Raw genomic sequence first — 21124 nt, forward strand, 5'->3', positions numbered from 1 at the left:
AATAGTTTGGCTCAGCTCGATCCCTCCCTCACAGAGGGATTGGCTAGCCTAGTCCCACGCCCACGGAGGATTGGTTTAGCCCAGCTGCCTCCAGCTCGGCCCTAATAGGTTGGATCAGCATTGACCAAGCCAGTCTCCCTCCCACAGAAACCCAACCACATCCAATCTCACCAGCCCAGAGGAACTGACCAGCCTACCCTCCAGGATCAAGGTACTCTGTATATTGCAAGTCCCTCAAAAAAAAAAAAAAAGCATGCAAATTGCTCTTCTCTGCTACACCTGGTTGTAACTTACATTGTACCCACATGAACTTAGCATGTGATTTGCTTAATACCCGTCCTATATCTTTCTTAATTGAAAAAAAAATCAAATCCCCAGGAGTTAATGATCCCTCTACTGGCCTATCCTGGTTCATTTACAGGGACACGGGTGAATGGTCTTTGCCAGCTCTGGAGTATCTTCATCTCTCCAATGGAAATGAACCTTGTCTGGAACCATAGAATGTTAAAGAAGGGACCTTAGAGAGTCTTCCTTTTCCAACCCAGTTATATTACAAAGGGAGAAACTGAGGCCCAGAGAAGGGAAGAAATTTTTCCCAAGGTAACACATTTAGTTCATGGGAGAGCCTTGACCAGATGCTAGGATCAAATGCGATAACCTTTGTAAAAAGTGTTTAGCACAGTGCATGGCACTTGGTGAGCACTATATAAATTCTTGTTCCCTCTCCTACCCTGTGCCCTTTTAAATTCAATTCCAACATATATTTAAGTGTCTACTTTGTGCAAAGCCCTAAATACCTACCCTCCCTCCCCAATTCTGCCTCAGAATCCCAAAGTTCCTTCAAAGTTCAACACCAAAACAAACAAAAAAAACGCCCAACAAAGTTCACCACCAGTACCCGCCTCCTACAGGAGGCCTCTCCCAAACCCCCTAGTTGCTGGTGTCATTCCCTTCCCCCAATTCCTTTATTTCCATTTTGTATCTCTTTGTCTTTCTTTTTCTGTAACTTCCCCCTCACCCCCACTCTCATCTACTAAAACCTCCCCTCCTTCCCCCTCCCATGTAAGCTTCTTGAGGGAAAGGATTATTTCCAGTTTTTGTATTCTCAGCACCTAGCACAATGCCTGGCACATGGTAGGTGCTTACATATTAAATTCTCTTTGAATGAATAAAAGGTTGGGGGTTTTTTTGGGGGGGGGGACTATAAAGCATGATACAGCTGATACTCTGCTACTATTTTTATTAAGTTCCCCTCTAAGAATCCTTCAGCTCTAATAGTCTCCTATCCATTCCACTGTTTCTATTTCAAACTGAATGTCTTGGAGATATCTCAAATCCATCATGCTCATCTTTAGCTCCAAACCCACCCCTTTCCCAACCACTCTTCCCACCATTCTTCCATCCTCCCAGTTTCATAACCTTGGTGTTATCCTCAACTTTTCATCCCCACCCCACCCCCCTACATTTCTAATCAGTTGCCAAATCTTGGTGTTTTCTACCTCCACAATACCTTTCACATCTGACCCCTTCCCTCTATTCATTCAGCTACCACCTAAGCCTCTGTCATCTCTCACCTAGTAGAGCAGCCTTCTGATTGGCTCCCCTCACAAGTCTCTTCCCACTTCAATCCATCCAAAGTGATTTTCCTCAAGCATAGATCTGACCATGCCACTCCTCTATTCAAAGGCTCCCTCCTGCCTCCAGAATAAAATATAATTTCCCGTTTCTGTTTTAAAACCCTTCATGATGTTGCCCCAGCCTTACTGGATATTGCTCCTTATCATGAGCTCTGCAACCCAGCCCAATTGGCCTTCTCTGTGCTGCTCACACAATCCATTTCTCATTTCCAGGCCTTTGCATTGACTCTACCACATTCTGGAAATCTGTTCCCTCCTCAACTCGGCCTCAGAGAATCCCTGTTCCTTCAAGTAGCAGTTCAAGCACTACCTTCCCTGTGAAGCCTTTAACTACTAGTGACTTCCCTCCCAAACTACTTTATTTTTAATTACTTGTATTTATTCTGGCTATACAAGGTGGGCCAAAAATCATGAAGGGGTTTCAATTTAATAATTCATTTATTTTTTGTTTTTAATTTACTATAATACTATAATATGTGGTATATATAGGAAATTAGTTTACATTACATGTGAAAAATCAAATCCCATAAGTGGCAAAAAATAAAGAAAAAGATAGTTTTCAAAAAGTCATTAAAACATTGTGACTTTTGGCCCACCCTGTACTTATCTATATCTTGGTTGTCTCCCCCATCCAAATGTAAGCTTCTTGCAAGTGCCAAAACAATCAAGTAGAGTTATAGGGCTGAAATAGATCCCAAAAGCTCATCCAATCCAGCTCCCCACCCTAGCAAAGGTACTGCCTATAATGAAATACACCTAGCTTATCTCTGAAGGTCTCTGAGGATAGAGAACATGCAGGTTCTCAAAGCTGCTCACATTTGTGTCCCCAGGGCCTAACACAGTGCCTTGAATGTTTAAGGTGTTTAATAAATGCTTATCATTGACTAATTGGTTGGTCTATGCTAGCTCTTCCCCCAGCTGGTTCCCCCATCCCCACCCCCATTCCTCCAAGGGACCCCAGATTTCTCACCTTTGTGTCAGTTTCCATGTAGCCAGAGAAGCAAATATGGTGACGAGCAATGAGATGGGAAATACCCAAGGGGACCATTCTGTTTTCTCTTCTTCTTCTTGGGGAATAAAATAAAATGGATCAAAATTCAGGGCCTTCTCTTGAACTGGGGAAAGAGGATGGTGGGGAGGAATGGGGAGATGGCTGGACAAGAGGAATGATGGGGAAAAGTAATGGGAATGGAAAATGAAGGCACTAAGGAGGGAGGAATGGGAACAGATGTCTTTTACTACCCAGGACTTTTCTCAGTTAGACTATTATGAATTTTGTCTTGTGGGCATGACCTCCACCCTACTAGCCCATGGTATCTATTCCTGATTTCAGTACAGTCAGGTCTAGAAAAATGTTTTTGTCTGAATTGTCAGTCAGCTTACTTACTCATTCATTCATGAGCTGCCTGGTTGACTGAGTGAGTGAGTGAAGCTGACTAAAGAACTAGCTAGTTGTCCTACTAATATGACTGCCTGGATAGCTAACACTGACTAAATGACTTATTGGTTGCGTTAGTTATTGGCTGCCTGAAAGCCTTCAGGAGTGATTGACAGATAACCTGACTGACTGACTGACTATCTGGCTCCCTGATCAACTGATGGACTGAGGTCCAAACAGTTAGAAGTATACTTAGAGAGTTTGGGGGTTTTTGAACTCAGAAAATTTGGCCCAGGAAGCCTGTCAAGAGGATGGTCCAGAAGATGTTGCTCCTGGCCAGGGAAGAGGGGATCCAAAGGCTTCATACTCACCCGCTGGCTGGGTCCTGAAGGAGAAGGAAGTACTCCACTCACTCCAGACCCCACTGTAGAGTGAAGATGGCTGGGGCTGAGCTCGAACTTGTATTTCATAGACTGAGTCCTTCTGGAATTCCAAGGATAGGAGTGACACTGACTTTGAGTCGGCTGAGATGAACTTGGTCTTCTGAGTCTGCCAAAACATGGAAGTAGAGTTAGTTATAGGGCTGAAATAGATCCCAAGAGCTCATCCAATCCAGCCCCCTGCCCTGGCAAAGGTACTGTCCATATTGAAATACACCTAGCTTATCTCTGAAGGACAGGGAACATGCAGGTTCTCATAGCTGCTTATGCCCTTCCTCCCTCACATTCAGAGGTAATAAGATATAATAGCTACAGCATTGACCTCAAAACCAAGGAAGACCTGGGTTCAAGTCCTCCCACCTCTTCTTTCTTTTTCTTTCTTTTTTTTTTTTGGCAGGGCAATGTGGGTTAAGTGACTTGCCCAGGGTCACACAGCTAGTAAGTGTCAAATATCTGAGGCCAAATTTGAACTCAGGTCCTCCTGAATTCAGGGCCAGTGCTTTATCCACTGCGCCACCAAGCTGCCTACCTCTTATTGTTGTTGTTTTGGGGGAGTTTGGGGTTTTTTTGTGAGGCAATTGGGGTTACGTGACTTGCCCAGGGTCACACAGCTAGTAAGTATTAAATGTCTGAGTCTGGATTTGAACTCAGGTTCTCCTGACTCTATGGCCGGTGCTCTATCCACTGTGCCACCTAGCTGCCCCTGCCCACCTCTTATAACAACTGGTTGTGTGACTGGGTGAGTCACTTAACTTCTTAGAGTTGCTCTAGTCAGCTCTTGAAGACTAGAAGTTGTAGAGAAGGTTCCAACCTACATGTGTAGAATAGGAATTTCCTCACTAGGAAATTCCCTATGTCAGTGAAGTCACAGTTTAAGTCCCTGACCTTCATATTTCCTTTACTGTTTTGGGCTGGAGTTGTAGTCTTGGCTCTGCTACTTCCATGACATTTCAGGTAAATCACTTTCACATACACTGTAGCTATCTTCCATATCCATGAGATGGAACTCACCAATAAGAACATTCACCAGTTAATTACCTTCAGAGGGTGTAACCAAATGTCTGAACAAGCTAATAATCTTCCAGCATACACCAAGTGTTCTGGAAGTTTCCACTCCTTACAAAACAATCCCTTCTACCTTCTTTCTTTCCACCTTTCTTTTCTTTCTTCATTCATTTGTTTATTTATTTTGCAGGGCAATGAGGGTTAAGTGACCTGCCCAGGGTCACACAGCTACTGAGTGCCAAGTGTCTGAGGCCAGGTTTGAACTCAGGTCCTCCTGAATCCAGGGCCAGTGCTTTATCCACTCTGCCACATAGTTTCCCTCCCTTCTACCTTCTTAAGGCACTTAATTAATTCTTATTGGCCAAAAATCTTCTATGGCTCTCTATTGCCTCTAGAATCAATAGTCTCCTTAGCCTGGCATTTAAAGTCCTCCCCAGTAGGGTTTCCATCTGTCTTTCCAGACCTACTTCCCTTGACACACTCCCCCTACGTTCTGGCCAAACTGACTCAATAACTGATCCCCAGATTTGACATTTCATCTCACACCTTGATGCCTTTGCCCAGGCTGCAGTGAATTCCCTCCTCGTGTATGTATGCCTCTCAGAGTCCTCAAGGCTCACCTCAGATGCTACCTCCCATTCAAAGCCATTCTTGATCCTTCCCATTGTTGGTGCCTTCTCACCCTTCAAATTATCTTCTATCAACCTATTTGTATACACATGATACCTCCCAGTAGAATGAACTCTCCTTGAGGGCAGGGACTGTTTCATTTTTGGTTTTCTGTCCCTAGAGACTAACTTAATGAATGCATGTTGAAGTGTATTAGTTCCTAAGGCTCCTTGTAGCTTTGACATTCTATGACAAGACAATCACCATTCTCTCTGGAAGACTTCTTACCGTCCAGGAGTCCTGTTGTTTTTTGTAGCGCAGCTCATACTCTAGTTTGTTCTGTAATGCGTAGTAATTACCATCTTCATAGAGGGTTTTCCAGGAAACATTATAATCTCCAAAATAGGACACAGTCACATTGTAAGGGGGATATGGCTTAACTGGGAAGAAAGAAAGGTATATTCATAGATACATGGAAAACACTTAGTGACTTCAATTCAGTTCAACAGGTGTGGGGCATAATGCTAGATGGGGATTGGCAATAGAAATGCAAAAAAGATCCAGCCCCTGAATTTAAGGAGGTTCCATGCTACTGGGAACAAACAACCAATGAAGACAAAATGCATGCAAAATAAATGCAAAGTAACTTTGGGGTGGGGGCTGTGGGGGAGAGAATACAACTTGAGGGTTCTGTAAAGACTTCTTATAGGAGGGAGCACTTGAGTTGAGCCTTGAAAGGATCTTGAGATAACAACTGGCAGAAGTGAGGAGGGAGAACATCTCAGGAATATCGGCCGTAACATACATGCATGGAAGCAGAAGATAGAACATCACATATGAAGAACACCAAGTAGACCAGTTTGACTGGACCATGGAGTGTTGGGATGTGTAATCAGCCTGGAAAGATGAGTAGAAGCTGGATTCTGAAGGACTTTAAATGCCAAACAGAAGAGTGAACTGAATGGGATGTCCTGCTCATGCCTCAACAACATTGGTGGGATTAGAAATTTTCAGTACGTCACCTTAACCTCTCTGGTCTCAGTTTTCTCTTCAGAAAAATGAGGGTATTGGACAAGATGATTTCTAAAGCCCCTTCCAGCACTGAGCAGAATGTCTGGCTGGCACATAGTATGTACTTAATAAATGTTTATTGACTGACTAACCTTGAAGTTCTGCAGGTAGAGGTCAACAACTTTGGCCTCTTTTGCTTACTTTTTATTTTGGCTCAAATTCATTTTCATGCTGAGTCAGCAAGGATTTGGGAATATAGTAAGTAAGGGGGCTATGCACCCCAGTTTCCACAACTGTCTGTTGGGCATAGCCCCTGAAATGGGTTTTGGGAAAACAGGATCTTCCTAAGGAGATAAATAGGAATTACAAGTAATGTCTAACTCTGTCAGATAAATTCTCTAGGATGATAGACTGAAATTCATTCTCAGACACAAAGAGTTCAAAGAAAAACAATCTCAGCCTGGGAGTCTTTTTTTTTTTTTTTTGGTCCTTTAGCTAGACATGGTAGCTTATAATCCTGGCTATGACTAGAAAGATGTTAGGCTGTCTTTTTCAGGTAAAGGCTTGCTCATCACTGCACCTTAGCAGATGGGAGCAGAGACGGCTATCAGACGCCCTTTTCAGATGAAGCTCAGAAATTGGTAGCACAGAGGAACTTAGTGATCTAGTGTAGATACCCAACAGCAAGCAGCAGAACAATGCCAGTAGAGATGGCATGATCAGGAGCAACCACAAAATTATCACAGTAATACCCCACAGAGAGCTAAGTGAAACCATTACCAGAGTACATAATAAGTCCCATAGTGTCAAACATCAGAATTGCACTTTCCCTACAAGCATTCCCTATTTGTATGCCTTCCAGTGTGTTTTGGCTGAATGGATTCCTTGTAAGTGCTTCTTTATCCATGCTTTTATCAGTGTATTTCCTCTAAGTCTACCCACCATACCATCTCATCAAGGGTTTTCCTTATAAGTGTGTGTGTGTGTGTCCTCCCTCAATGGAGTACAGTAACCTGTGGTTACTGCACATTCAGGCAGTCTCTTATCATTTTATTGACTATGCTGTTTGAAAAAAATATCTTTTGTTTGCACCAATGTATCTTCTGTCTGGCTGGTAAAAGAAAACACATTGACAGGGGCTCATGAGCTCTGGTTTCGAGTGGGTGTTGATCCACAAAATGACCTAAATGGGGGCAAAAGGGAATTCACGTGTGAAAGGAGATGTTTTAGAGGTTAAAGTAGAATGTTGGAGATGTAAAGGATCTAAGAACATCCCAGATAGAGCTAGAAGAAACCTTGAAAAATAGAATTCTGGGATAGCTATTCTCAAAATGTGATCTACAGATATCTGCATGCCCCTAAGACCCTTTCATGGGGCAATGCAAGGTCAAATACTAAGATGTTATTTGCCTGTTAAAACATTTCTTCCTTTTCCAACTACATATCTTTGTGAGGCCAGATTTCCCTTATATACTTCAACCAAATCAACATAGAGCAACAGATTGAATGTAGAAGCAGATATGAAAGTTCAGTTGTCTTCTATTAAGCTAGACATTAAAAATATTTGTGAAAATGTGTAAAATTATGCTATCCTCAATAATTTTCTTTTGTTTTAGAAAAGATGGTCATTTTCATTAAAATGTGTTATTTATGTTAACTTTAATGGGGTTTTTGTTATTTTTAAATGAATGAATAAATACAAAATGTATCTGTTTTAATTTCTAATATAGTAAATATCAATAGATAAAACCCATATAAAACAATAACTCTTTGGGGTCTCCAATAAATTTGGGGGGGCAGGGAAATGAGGGTTAAGTGACTTGCCCACAGTCACACAGCAAGTTAAGTGTCAAGTGTCTGAGGCTGGATTTGAACTCAGGTCCTCCTGAATCCAGGGCTGGTGCTTTATCCACTGCACCACCTAGCTGCCCTCTCCAATAATTTTTAAAGGTGTAAAAGGCCCCAAAAGTTTGAGAACTGTTGTATTCGAACATAAAATGTTAGAATTGGAATAGGAACTTAGAGATATTCTAACCTAATACTTTCATTTACAAATGAAGAAATGAAGGTCCAAAGAACGAAAGTGACTTACCCAAGGGAGGACCTGGACAATGATCTTACAGGATTTGAAGGTATGGATGGCTTAGGATCCTTTCAACCTTTCAACCTTGTCTCACATCACTTGATATGTATGGTATGCCTCCACCAAACTTAATAACTCATGACCTACTCCCTGCAATGCTCTCTATGTGTTCCCATGCCCATTCCTTGACTCATACTCATCCCTATACCTGAAAATCACAGATCTATTGGAATATTGGAAAAGAACACCCAGATGTTCATAAATTGGAGGTCACTGATCATTATGACAACACAAACCTGCTTTATTTTTGTGAACCTAAGAACAGGAGGAGCTGGAGGCTTTTAGCATGCTACCAGTAATTTCCGGCTCTGGCCTCCCGGCCCCCACCTCCTTCCTTACCTGTGATTTTGGTAGGGAGTAGGAGTGGGGTCACGGAGCGGGGGAAGAAGGAGGAGAGAGGAAAAAAAAAGAAGAAAGAAAAGAAACAAGATTCAGAAACTTCAAAACCGCAGGGAGCAGATTAGAGGCCTAGGTAAAAAAACCAAAATGCAAAGTAGACTCCCCTGTGACTAGTACCTTTCTTTGCCTGTCTAGTGCGTCTTTAACCTTGCAGAGAAGCTGCAGTGTTGGTGTCCTCATCCTCCCACTCTCTGGACACTGTCCCCGACCCCCAAATGTGACAGTAGGGGAATGTCCTGGCATGTGGGGCCTGGCTCAAGCAGAGAAAAGGATCCAATGATGAAAGGACCTTTTCCTGTCTTTTAAAGCACTTCATAGTGCTTTACATGTGAAGACATGGAAGTGTTTTCCAGAGTAAGTTTATAGACAAGGAAATAGAGTCGGAGGAGTCATAAGAGCTGAAAGAGACTTCAGAGATCATCTAGACCAAGCACCCTCAATTTGGCAGAAGAGAAAATGGAGACTCGGAATTCCCCAAATTAGGGTACATTGGAACCTGGTCCTTGGTCTTCAAATCCAGGGTTCTTTGCACAACACCCTGGCTGCCTCCCATGGGAGGCCCATATTGCTGCCAGACTAATCCATCTGGCACACAAAATTGGTTTTGTCCCTCTTCTGCTCAAAAATCTTCAGTGGCTCCCTCTGTGTCCAGGCATTCAAGGCCCAGAGTAACCTGGTTCCATGCTACCTTTCAAGGTTGATCTCATTTTACTCGCCTTCATGTGTTACATATCGATCACAGACTTTCTGGGTAGCTTGCAGCCCTCTGAATATGGGGAAGGGAAGGGAAAAGGGTATACACATATACATAGTGCCTACTATGTGCCAGGCACTGTACTGAGTAAGCACTTTTTATAAATATTATTTCATTTGATCCTCACAACAACACTCTGAGATAAGGGCTGGTTTGATTCCCATTTTACAGTTGAAGAAACTGAGACAAACAGAGGTTAAGTGAGTCACCCAAGATCACCCAGCTATATGAGACTGAATTTGAACTCAGGTCTTCCTGATTCCAGGCCCAGCACTCTATCCAATGTGCTACTTCTATATGCCATATGTTTTTCCATTGCCATGCCTTCATGTATCTTGTTCTCTAAATCTGGAATGTTGTCCTTTCTCCTGCTTACTTGATGAATTCCTCCTGATTCCCTAAAGCCCAACTGAAATGCTTCCTCTTCTGAGGTATGCTTAAATACTCCCTTGTCAGTAATAACCTTCCTACTCAAAATCTTCACAAAGTACTTTGTTACAATTCTCTAAAGTGCTTTTCTCATAATAATGTAGGATAGTTGTCTCTGCAATCTTATATTCCTACTTCATGAGGACAGCGACTATATGTATGTATGTACATATGTATGGATATATACATACATACAAAGTTTCTATGTATGTATATATTATAAATATATATTTATAATGTCATATATACATATTATATTTACACACACACACAAAGTTTAGACTTTTTATCTGCCTCAATGCCTAGCTCAGCACTCTGCACCCAGTAGGCACTTTACTGTTTAGAGAATGAATGAATGAACAAATGAGCACAGCTAGAATTTTCAAATCCAGGTCTTCAAATCTAGTGCCTTTTCTCTGTCTTTATCTTTTAAATCATAGAAGAGTGAAGAAAGGAGTCTTAAAACATAAAGAATAAAAGATCAGAAGGGACCTTACAACCTAGAATGTAGAGATTAGAGCTAAAAGGATCCTTAGAGATCATCTAAGTCAACCCCTTCTTTTTACAGGAAACTTAGACCCAGAGTGGCAAAAAGTCTTGTTATTAGCCACACAGCTACTTACTGGCAGCATCAGGATTTCTAGTCCCCTCTTTGGCTTTAAGCAGAAGATCCTAAACTTTGGTGGGACAGGGACCCTTTGGCAGAGTGTTGAAGCCTCTGGTCCCATTCTCATGATAATATCTTTAAATAATTGATGGAAATGATACATTTCAGTTAGAGGTTAATAAATATAAAGAGTTTTTTTTTTCCTATTGAAGTTCATGGACCTCCTGAAAACTATTTACTTACACCATAGATCCCAGGTTAAGAACTCCCAGATTAAAGCAATTTATCTCCAGCAAACCCTGGTACAAATGCAGATTCCCTCAAAAAGAAGAGAGGTATCTATGGCTCATAAATTTAAAGAGCCAGATGGGATCTCAAAAGTTATCTAGTATAATCCCTTTCCTTTGGAGGTCACACAAGTAGTATATATTTGGGCACAGGCAGGATTTGAACCTGGGTCTTCTGATTCTAAATCCAAGGCTCTTGCCACTGCATCACTCTAATCAGGGCCCCCAGTGTGCTTGGCAAGGTCATCTTTCTCCGTACTTCTTAGTTCTGCCCTCAGCCCTATCCCCTTCCATCCATGGGCCCAGCAGGATAAATATTCAAACATATGAAGACAGTTTTTCTTGTTTGTGCTAAATACAGTGCCTTCCACTGATCCTTATATGACTTGAACTCACAACCCTTCACCAGCCTACCTGGTTGCCCTTTTCTGGACAATCTCCAATTTATGGAGAATTTATGAGATAGGACAGAGCTAGGCTATAGGCCACCTTTCCTTCTGCTGATGCAATCTCATGGAAATGACATTGGATTTGGTTTTAAATCCTCGCTGTGCTTAGGGCTGGCCATTTATCAAGGTCTCAATTTCCTGTTTGTGAAAAAAAAAAAAACAAACGAGTAAGGGGATTGGATTAGCTCTAAATCTAGGAGCCCTTGAGGGAGAAAGGGGGAAGGAAACAAACATTTTTAAAGAACCTTTTATGTGCCAGGCATTGTGTTGAGTGTTTTACAAATATCATCTCATTTGATCCTGGAGGTAGGTGCTATTATCTCTATTTTATAATTGAGGAAACTGAGGCAGGCAGGGGTAAGTGAGTTGCCCAGGATCACACAGCTAGTAAACCCTGGACAAAGATCTATTGTCTGAGCAACCCTCTGAAGTAGCTAGTAAAAAAAAATAATCCTATTCTCATTTGATTGATGAGGCACAGAGGTGAAGTGACTTGTTCAAAATCTCATATTAAGCAAGATAATGGGTTGGAGTCTTGGTTCCACCATCTGCTAGCAGTGTGATCTTGGTCAAGTCACTTAACTCTGAGACTTAGTTTCTTCCTCTGTAAAACAAGGAGAAGAAGACCTGTATTAGCTAATTCACAGTATTTTTCAGAGGATCAAATAACAGTGGCTGGGGAAGTGTTTTATAAACAGCAAGGTGTGTAGATGTACAGTGTATAGCTAGGTTATTATTTGTAGTAATATGGATCGATGTCTTGGGATTAACTGGATACCAGCTCAAAGGTGATATCAGTGTCCCAAAGGGATGGGATATAGGGCAGGGCAGTTTTGATAGGGCATCTGGTGTAGGGCAAAGAAAGGTTCAGAGAATAGTGTATCATCCAGGGAGGACATGGCATTGAGGGGATTGGGAGGTAGAGGGAGGGGGGAAGGTTTCTAGGAAGTGGAAAGCAGTCAAGACAATAGCAAAGGAGGAAATGGAGAGTGAGAATGAAAAAAGATGTCACTGTTTTCCCCTATGAACTCACTGCTCTGAGACAAGATGAAATGTCTTCCCTCGCTGGAGCTGTTGCTTAGCTTGTCTGTGACGGTGACATTGAATTCATCATCTGACATCAGTCTATACACATCCATGTGACACGTATACTGCATATGGGTATGGTTGTAGGTAGATCGGTAGAAGCTACAGGAGTTAGCAAATTCCTCCAGTTCCCCGTAGGCATCATCCCTTCAACAACAAAAAGAAAACAAAAAGAACTCCAGTCATCTCCCAATCTACAAGCAGCTTGTTGTGCTTTAAGATCATAAAACCGGGGCAGCTAGATGGCGCAGTGGATAGAGCACCGGCCCTGGAGTCAGGAGGACCTGAGTTCAAATCCGGCCTCAGACACTTAACACTTACTAGCTGTGTGACCCTGGGCAAGTCACTTAACCCCAATTGCCTCACTTAAAAAAAAAAAACCATAATAAAGATCATAAAACCACAGGATCTTGGAAGAACCCCTGGCATTGTCATCTAGCCCAGCCTCTACCTGAAGCAGGAATCCCCTCTCTAATATTTCTGGTAAGTGGTCACAGAGCTTCTCTTTGAAGGTCTTCAGAATCTGGAGACTTCTGACCTCCTTAGGTAGCCCATTCCCTTAATAGCCAGTTAGGGGGAAGGTCTTCCTTATACTGATCTGCTTCCCCATAAAGTGGGGGACCTAATCCCCCAAGTATATGATGGCCCTTCAGAAATAGGAAGACAGTTATTATGCCATCCCAGGTTCTCCTCTTCTCTGGGTCCTTTAACTGTGCCTCAGATGACATGGCTTCTAGACCAACCTGGGGGATGGTATGGTATACTGAAAAGAATACCAGATTCGGAGGCAGAAGACTTGGGTTTGACTTTAGAAAAATCTCTTCATCAACCTGGGCCTTGGTTTCCCCTGGAATATGAGCAATGGAACAAGAAGCTCTCTAAAGCTCTAGAATTTCATGATTCCATGTGGCATGGCTAGATAGAGTAGTTTATATATATATATATATTTATATATGTTTATATATATATATATTTTGTTTGTGTGTTTGGTGGTGGTGGTGGTGGGGCAATGAGGGTTAAGTGACTTGCCCAGGGTCACACAGCTAGTAAGTGTCAAGTGTCTGAGTTCAGATTTGAACTCAGGTCCTCCTGAATCCAGGGCCAGTGCCTTATCCACTGTGCCACCTAGCTGCCCCCAAGTAGTTTATCTTTTTAAAAAAAAAATAAAATAAGATCTGGGAGTTTTGGGGCACTTCAAGCTCAATATGAGTCAACAGTATTATATGGCAGCCAGGAAAGCTGATGTAATCTTTGGTTGCTTTAAAAGAGAGGCATAATGTCACCTCCTGGTGTCCTTTGCCCTAGTCAGGTCATTTCTGGAGCTTTGTGTTCAGTTCTGGGTGACACATTTTAGGAAAAACCTTGAACTGGAGATCGTCCAGAAAACAGCAACCAAGAAGGTAAAGGGCTTTGAGTTCATGCCATCAGTAGAAGTTCCTGGGGTTCTTTAGTTTAGAGAAGAAAAGCTTCTCCACAGGTTTAAAGGGCTTTCTAATGGAAGAGATTTGAGTTGTTCTGATGGAGGGAGGAAGGGCTGGGGGCAGAATGACAAATAAGGGTGAATGTTGAAGAGAGTCAGATTTGGGGGGCAGCTAGGTGGTGCAGTGGATAAAACACCAGCCCTGGATTCAGGAGGATCTGAGTTCAAATCCAGCCCCAGGCACTTGATACTTACTAGCTGTGTGACCCTGGGCAAGTCACTTAATCCTCATTGCCCAACAAAAAAAAAAAAAAAAGAAAGAAAAGAAAGAAGAGAGACAGATTCAGGTTTTTAGGAAGGGTAGATTAGGGATGGGAGCTGTCCTAAAATAGAAGGGGCTGCCCTGTTTCTCATGCTTCTTTACCTCACCTCTGCCATCCATTGCCAAATCTTGCCATTTCTCTTCACATGACATCCCTCTCATCCAACCCTTTCCAACACAGCCGCTCATCACGTCTTCTCTGGATTATTGCAAGGGCTTCCTAATTAGCCTCCCTACCTCAAGTTGCTCTTCATTCCAGTCCATCTCTCACACAACAGCCAAAGTGATTTCCCTTAAATGCATCTCTGACCGTGCCACTCACTACCTTACTCAACAAACTTCAGTAACTCCCTATTGTCTCAAGGATAAAATATAATCTCTTCTGTTTAGTTTTTTGTTTAGTTTTGTTTTGTTTTGTTTTTGTGGGGCAATGAGGGTTACTTAAGTGAATTGCCCAGAGTCACACAGCTAGTAAGTGTCAAGTGTCTGAGGCTGGATTTGAACTCAGGTTCTGTTTAGTTTTTAAAGGCTTTCACAATTATACTTTGTATGACTTCACATGTAAAAGGGGTATCATATTCCTTACCTTCTCAGTGGGTGAGGGAGGGGCTAGAGGAAGAGAACTTGGAACTGAAAATTGATTTACTTTATTAATTTTTAACATTCTTTAAAAAAATTTTAATTCCAAATTCTCTCTCTCCTTCCCATCTTCACTAGCTATGTGAACCTGGACAAATCACTTAATCCTAATGGCCTTAAACATCGAGGGCCATCTCCAGTCATTCTGGTGCATATGTTGCCACTGGACCCAGATGGTTCTGGAGGAGAGAGTGAGGTTGGTGACCTTGCACACAGCCCTTCCTCACTTCAATTCTGTACAAGTCATGACATCTATCATGGTCCTCTTCAAGAATGAAGGACAAACAACAACAACAACAAGATCCCCTTTAGTTTGAATGTTCTATTTGCTGAGATTCTTTCCAGCTTTACCATACTGAAGTTCTAATGCAGGCTCTCCGTTTCACTTTGGCCCATGAAAGCCAGCAAGCTTAAACTAATAGAAATCAGCAATTTGATATCACTTATACATGTGAAATCATACAAAACATATTTCCATATTAGCCATATCACCAAAAAAAGCAAGAAAAATAAAGAATGTTGAAAAAAGCACGGGCACTGCAAAGACAAAAATGAAACATTCCCTGCTCAATCCTTTCACTTGGACATCCCTCCAGTACCTCACTTTGGCTTTAACATGATCCATGGACTTACAGAACTGGAAAAGAATTTCAAATCATTCCAGCCCAACTCTCCCTCCCTCCCTCCCTTCCTCCTTCCTTCCCTCTTCTTCTTCCTCCTCCTCCTCCTCCTCCTCCTCCTCCTCCTCCTTCTTCTTCTTCTTCTTCTTCTTCTTCTTCTACTTCTTCTTCTTCTTCTTCTTCTTCTTCTTCTTCTTCTTCTTCTTCTTCTTCTTCTTCTTCTTCTTCTTCTTCTTCTTCTCTCTCCTTCCCTCCCTCCCTCTTCCCCTTCCCCCTTCCCTCCCTCTCCCTCCTTCCCTCTTCACCTCTGCTCTCCTTTCCTATCATTGGCACTTACCACTCAATGGTGAGCTCAGGGGTCTCTGCACAGCCAGGATCCACTCGCAGGATGCACGTCAGGGTCTTGATATAATCTGTATAGCAGTTGAGGTCCCGGTGGCCAGATGCTAGGGTAGTTAGAATGGGGAGGGAAGAGAGAAAATGTTATCATGGTGATTCTAACTCACATTCCCCTTGTGATTTGGGATGGGGACTAGTCAGCTCAATCCCCAGTTTACTGGACCTAGGAACGAAACCCCACCGGAAGAAGAGTATCAGCCTAAGGTGGCAGGAAGCAGTCCGGATGTTCTGAGCAGGCTATCCCTGGGCAGGTTCTCCTAGAGACTAAGCTTAGGAAAATCTCCGGGGGCTCACAAGGTAGGGAGTGGTAGCGGTGGAAGTGGAGATGGTGCTAATTTCTATTAGTTTAAGCTTGCTGCCTTTCATGGGCCAAAGTGAAATGGAGAGCCTGCATTAGAACTTCAGTACGGTAAAGCCGGAAGGAATCTCAGCAAATAGAACATTCAAATGAAAGGGGATCTTGTTGTTTGTCCTTTGTTCTCGAGCACCATGATAGATGTCATCATGACTTGCACTGAATTGAAGTGAGGGAAGGGCTGTGTGCAAGGTCGCCAGCCTCACTCTCTCCTCCAGAGCCATCTGGGTCCAGTGGCAAGATATACACCAGAACGACTGGAGATGGCCCTGAATGTTTAAGGCAGTTAGGGTTAAGCGACTTGGCCAGATTCACATAGCTGGTAAGCGTCAAGTGTCTGAGGCGGAATTTGAACTCAGGTCCTCTTGACTCCAGGGTCAGTGCTCTATTCACTGCACCACCTAGCTGCCCCCAAAGTGATCTTAGAACATAGAAGATAGCCTGTTAGAGCTGGGAGGGGCCTTAGAGCAGGGCTTCTTATTTTTAAATTTCATTTATTTATTTATTTATTTATTTATTTTTTAGTGAGGCAATTGGGGTTAAGTGACTTGCCCAGGGTCACACAGCTAGTAAGTGTTAAGTGTCTGAGGCAGGATTTGAACTCAAGTACTCCTGACTCCAGGGCCAGTGCTCTATCCACTGCGCCATCTAGCTGCCCCAGAGCAGGGCTTCTTAAACTTTTCCCACTTGCAACCCCTTTTCAATTGAGAAATTTTTACAAGATGCTGGGTATATAGGTTCGTTTTATATATATATATATATATATATATACACACACACATACATACACACATATATACATACACATGTATGTATATATGTATCCGTGTATATATGTGTGTGTGTATAAACTTTTTACTGTTGCCCAATTTTTCATGACCCCCACATTCAGTTGCACGACCCCAGAGTCTGAGAAGCTGGGCCTTAGAACATAGGATGTTAGAGCTGGAAAGGACCCTAGCATACTGAACAGAGAATGCCACAGCCGAAAGCAGCTTGGATGACTATCATATGTACCTCTTTCATTTTACAAGAATGTCAACCTGGTCTCAGAGAGGGGAAGTGCCTCGCCAGAGCTAATTAGTAATTCTTCATGCCCCATAATAGCCTAATTTTCCTTTCCCACTGGAGGAATGGATCCTCCATTTATAATAGCCTGGAGTCGTCTTCTGGCTTTGCCATCCACTGGGCATATCTCCCTAACGTTGCCCCTTCTTGGATAACCTCCTTCTTGCTGTCTCACTGGCACCTCTTCCTCTTCCTCTTCCCATCCTCAGACTAGAGACATCTCTGCTCTCCTATGATCTTATTCTTCCCTACAGGGGTACTTAGATCTACCATTCCTCTCCTGGGAGGCTGAGGCTGAGGCCGAATGGGTGAATCTAACATCCTTTATTTCTGCGACAGGTTTCCATCTGTATGTGAGAAAATAGTGCAACTCCTGGGGATGCCCTTTATTTATTTATTTTTTTAATTAATAAAGTATTTTTTTTTCCTGTTACATGTAAAGATAGTTCTCAACTTTTGTTTATACAGGCTTTCCAATTTCAGATTTTTCTCCCTCCCTCCCCCCTCTCCTAGACAGCAGGTAATCTGATATAGGTTATATATATATATATATATATATATATATATATATATGTATAGACACATAATCACATTAATCCTATTTCTGCATTAGTCATGTTATAAGAGAAGAATCAGAGCAATGATGAAAAACCTCAAAATAGAAAAAACAACAGCACCAAAAACAAAAGAAATAGTATGGTTCATTCAGCATCTATACTCCACAGTTCTTTTTTTTTTCTTTTCTTGGATTTGGAGATCCTCTTCTATCATGAGTTCCCTGGAACTCTTCTGTACCATTGCATTGGTGAGAAGAATATAGTCCATCACAGTAGATCAACACTCAATGTTGATGATACTGTGTACAATGTTCTTCTGGTTCTGCTCATCTCACTCATCATCAGCCCACACAAGACCCTCCAGGTTTCTCTGAACTCCTCCTGCTCATCATTTCTTACAGCACAATAGTATTCCATTGTATTCATATACCACAACTTGTCCAGCCATTCCCCAATTGATGAGCATCCCCTCAACTTCCAATTCCTTGCCACCACATAAAGATCAGCTATAAATATTTTTGTACATGTGTGTCCCTTTCCCCTTTCCATGATTTCTTTGGGAAAAAGACCCAAAAGTGGTATTGCTGGGTCAAAGGGTATGGACAGCTTTATCGCCCTTTGGACATAATTCCAAATTGCTCTCCAGAATGGTTGGATCAGTTCACAGCTCCACCAACAATGCATTAGTGTTCCAATTTTCCCACAGCTTCTCCAACATTTATTATTTTCCTTTTTTTGTCATTTTAGCCAATCTGATAGGTGTCAGGTGGTACCTCAGAGTTGTTTTAATTTGCATCTCTCTGATCAATAGTGATTTAGAGCATTTTTTCATATGGGAATAGATAGTGTAACGATTGGAATAACGCCACCTGCTGGATACTTACTGTAGAAGAGTTCTGCCCATGAAGGGAAGGTCTTTGAGGGCAAGACCAGGAGTCAGGAAGTGACGCGGGCTAGTGGGAGGAGGAAGGAAGAGACTGGCGCTCAGTCTCGCGCTCTTTCCTGGGGACGCTGGCGGAGAAGGGAGCTAGAAATGTGCTCTCCCTTTAATAGATAGGAATCTAGGCCTTTCTCTCTCTTTACCAAATTCTTATTCTCCTTAATAAATGCTTAAAAGTCTAACTCTTGCTAAAGCTTATAATTTATTGGCGACCACTCATTAGATATTTTAGACAGACTAGCTAGAATTTTAGCCCTTAACAATAGCTTTGGTTTCTTCATCAGAAAACTGCCTGTTCATATCCTTTGACCATTTCTCAATTGGGGAATGACTTGGATTATTATAAATTTGATTTAGTTCCCTATATATTTTAGAGATGAGGCCTTTATCAGAAGTACTGGCCACAAAAATTGTTTCCCAGCTTTCTGCCTCCCTTCTAATTTTGGATGCATTGCTTCTGTCTGTACAAAAATTTTTTAATTTAATGTAATCAAAATCATCCATTTTGCATTTTACAATATACTCTAACTCTTGTTTGGTCATAAACTGTTTTCCTTTCCAAAGATCTGATAGGCAGACTATTTCTTTCTCTCCTAATTTACCTATGGTATCACCTCTTATGTCTAAATCGTGTATGAGGATGCCCTTTGGAAGGAGGACACATCCAGTCTGAACTTCCCCCCGGACTCTCTGAGGGATGAAACAGAAAGAGGGTTCTCTCTTCCATAGACAGGCTAGTCCTGAGATCATGGCTTTCTACCATTTTTTCTTCCCTGGGGACTGTGGGATTTTCCTTTCTTTTTTTTCTTTCTTTGGTGAGGCAATTGGGGTTAAGTGACTTGCCCAGGGTCACACAGCTAATAAGTGTTAAGTGTCTGAGTCTGGATTTGAACTCTATACTGGTTGACTTTTTTTTTTTGCGGGGCAATGGGGGTTAAATGACTTGCCCAAGGTCACTAGTAAGTGTCAAGTGTCTGAGGCCAGATTTAAACTCAGGAACTCCTGACTCCAGGGCCGGTGCTCTATCCACTGTGCCACCTAGCTGCACTGGGACTTTCCCCACCCTTTCCACTGCACTTGGAATCAGAAGACTTGGGTTTGAATCTAGTGCTGCTACTTCTAGAACTGAGTGGCCTTGTCAAATCGTTTCCCCTTCCTGGGCCTCAGTTTCCCCACTTTTCTGAAGAATGCACTGGACTACCCGACCTCAGATAGTCTGCTTCCTAATGTCCCTTCTGTCTCTGAAATCTGTGACATCTGTGCTTCCAAGGTTCCACTTGTTATGACTGCCCTGCCTAGGAAGTTAGAATGCATAGCCATATTTTCTAAGGTGTAGGAGAATCTGGAAAGGTTCACTTTGGGGCAGGGACCCTCCACATAACTGAGCTAAGTTATGAGTACAGTGCTAAAGTTAACTTGGCCTGGGTTTAAAGCACTCCTTTCCAAGTGGTTCCCGTTTTGTTGTCCCATACTTTCTGAGTCAGAAGCACTAACTCGGGGATCATCATTCTATTTGGCTAGTTCTCTCCCAGGTCCTTTCCCCTAAGTCTAGGCTGAGTTCTATTTCTCTTAGTTCCTGGAGAAGCTGGGTCCTATCCTGGCTGAGTCCCAAGTTCCTCCTCTTAACCCTCAGGTCAAAATGACGGTCCTCAAGTTCACCTGACTTATCTACACCATACATCCTGCCTCTGGCATTGGAGCACAAGAATCCTCTGCCTGATCTTCTGGAGCTCGGGTCCCTCACCCAGTGCTCTTTGTCCAGCCCCTGGATGCCTCCTGTCTTCCCACCCTACCCTGCTTCCCAGATCTCTCTCTTATCTCCTCACCCCTCTCCTCACTTTGAAGGATTTTCTTTCTTTTTTTTTTTTTTGGTGAGGCAATTGGGGTTAAGTGACTTGCCCAGGGTCACACAGCTAGTAAGTGTCAAGTGTCTGAGGTCGGATTTGAACTCAGGTACTCCTGACTCCAGGGCTGGTGCTCTATCCACTGCACCACCTAGCTGCCCCTGAAGGATTTTCTAATCAGGGTTTTAACCTGTCTCCTCCATTTACAATCCTCTCTGAACCTCCAGCTTCTCCAAAAGTTATTTCTCCTTTCCCCATCCCCCACCTCCCCCGATCCAGCCCGAGTCCTCATCCATCCTGCATCAAGATCACCATAGGTCCCCCTGGCTGATGGGCTGGAAAGAGCACTGGTCTGAGTATTAGAATATGGAAGTCTGGGTCCCAGCCTTGACACTTACTGGCTGTGTCATCTTAGAAAGGTCACTTCACTTCTCCAAGACCATATGCCAATCTACAGAATGTAGACAGAGATAGCTGTGTAACTCACCCTTCAGAGTCGTTGTGAGGGCTGCGCTATGAAAAGCACAAAGTACTGTGGAAACATAGAGTTTAAAGCTAGAAGGGAATTTACAGATCCTCTAAGTCCATCTCTTTCATTTTCCATTTGGGGAAACAAGGCTGAGGGAGGATGAAATGACTGGCCTAGAGTCATACCTAGACTAAGGGATGGGTTCAGGATTCAAACCCAGGTCCCGTGACTTCAAGGACAATGGCCTTCCCACTATA

The 21124-nt window shown here is 42.7% G+C and overlaps 1 protein-coding gene across 2 annotated transcripts in view; it reads right to left on the minus strand.

Moving 5' to 3' along the window:
• The window catches only part of IL21R (interleukin 21 receptor), a 56655-nt gene that overhangs the window by 23659 nt on the left and 11872 nt on the right, over positions 1-21124 (minus strand). The window contains exons 3-7 of one of the 2 annotated variants that reach the window (XM_043981458.1): positions 15573-15681; positions 12182-12381; positions 5358-5509; positions 3387-3564; positions 2608-2701 (exon numbers count right to left, since the gene is read on the minus strand). In XM_043981458.1, the coding sequence (XP_043837393.1) occupies positions 2608-2701; positions 3387-3564; positions 5358-5509; positions 12182-12381; positions 15573-15681 (733 nt within the window). Of the gene's footprint in view, positions 1-2607; positions 2705-3386; positions 3565-5357; positions 5510-12181; positions 12382-15572; positions 15682-21124 lie in introns of both variants that reach the window. The other variant, XM_043981467.1, reaches the window with a different exon arrangement.

This window comes from Dromiciops gliroides, chromosome 1 (genome assembly GCF_019393635.1).
Source record: "Dromiciops gliroides isolate mDroGli1 chromosome 1, mDroGli1.pri, whole genome shotgun sequence".
NCBI lineage: Eukaryota > Metazoa > Chordata > Mammalia > Microbiotheria > Microbiotheriidae > Dromiciops > Dromiciops gliroides.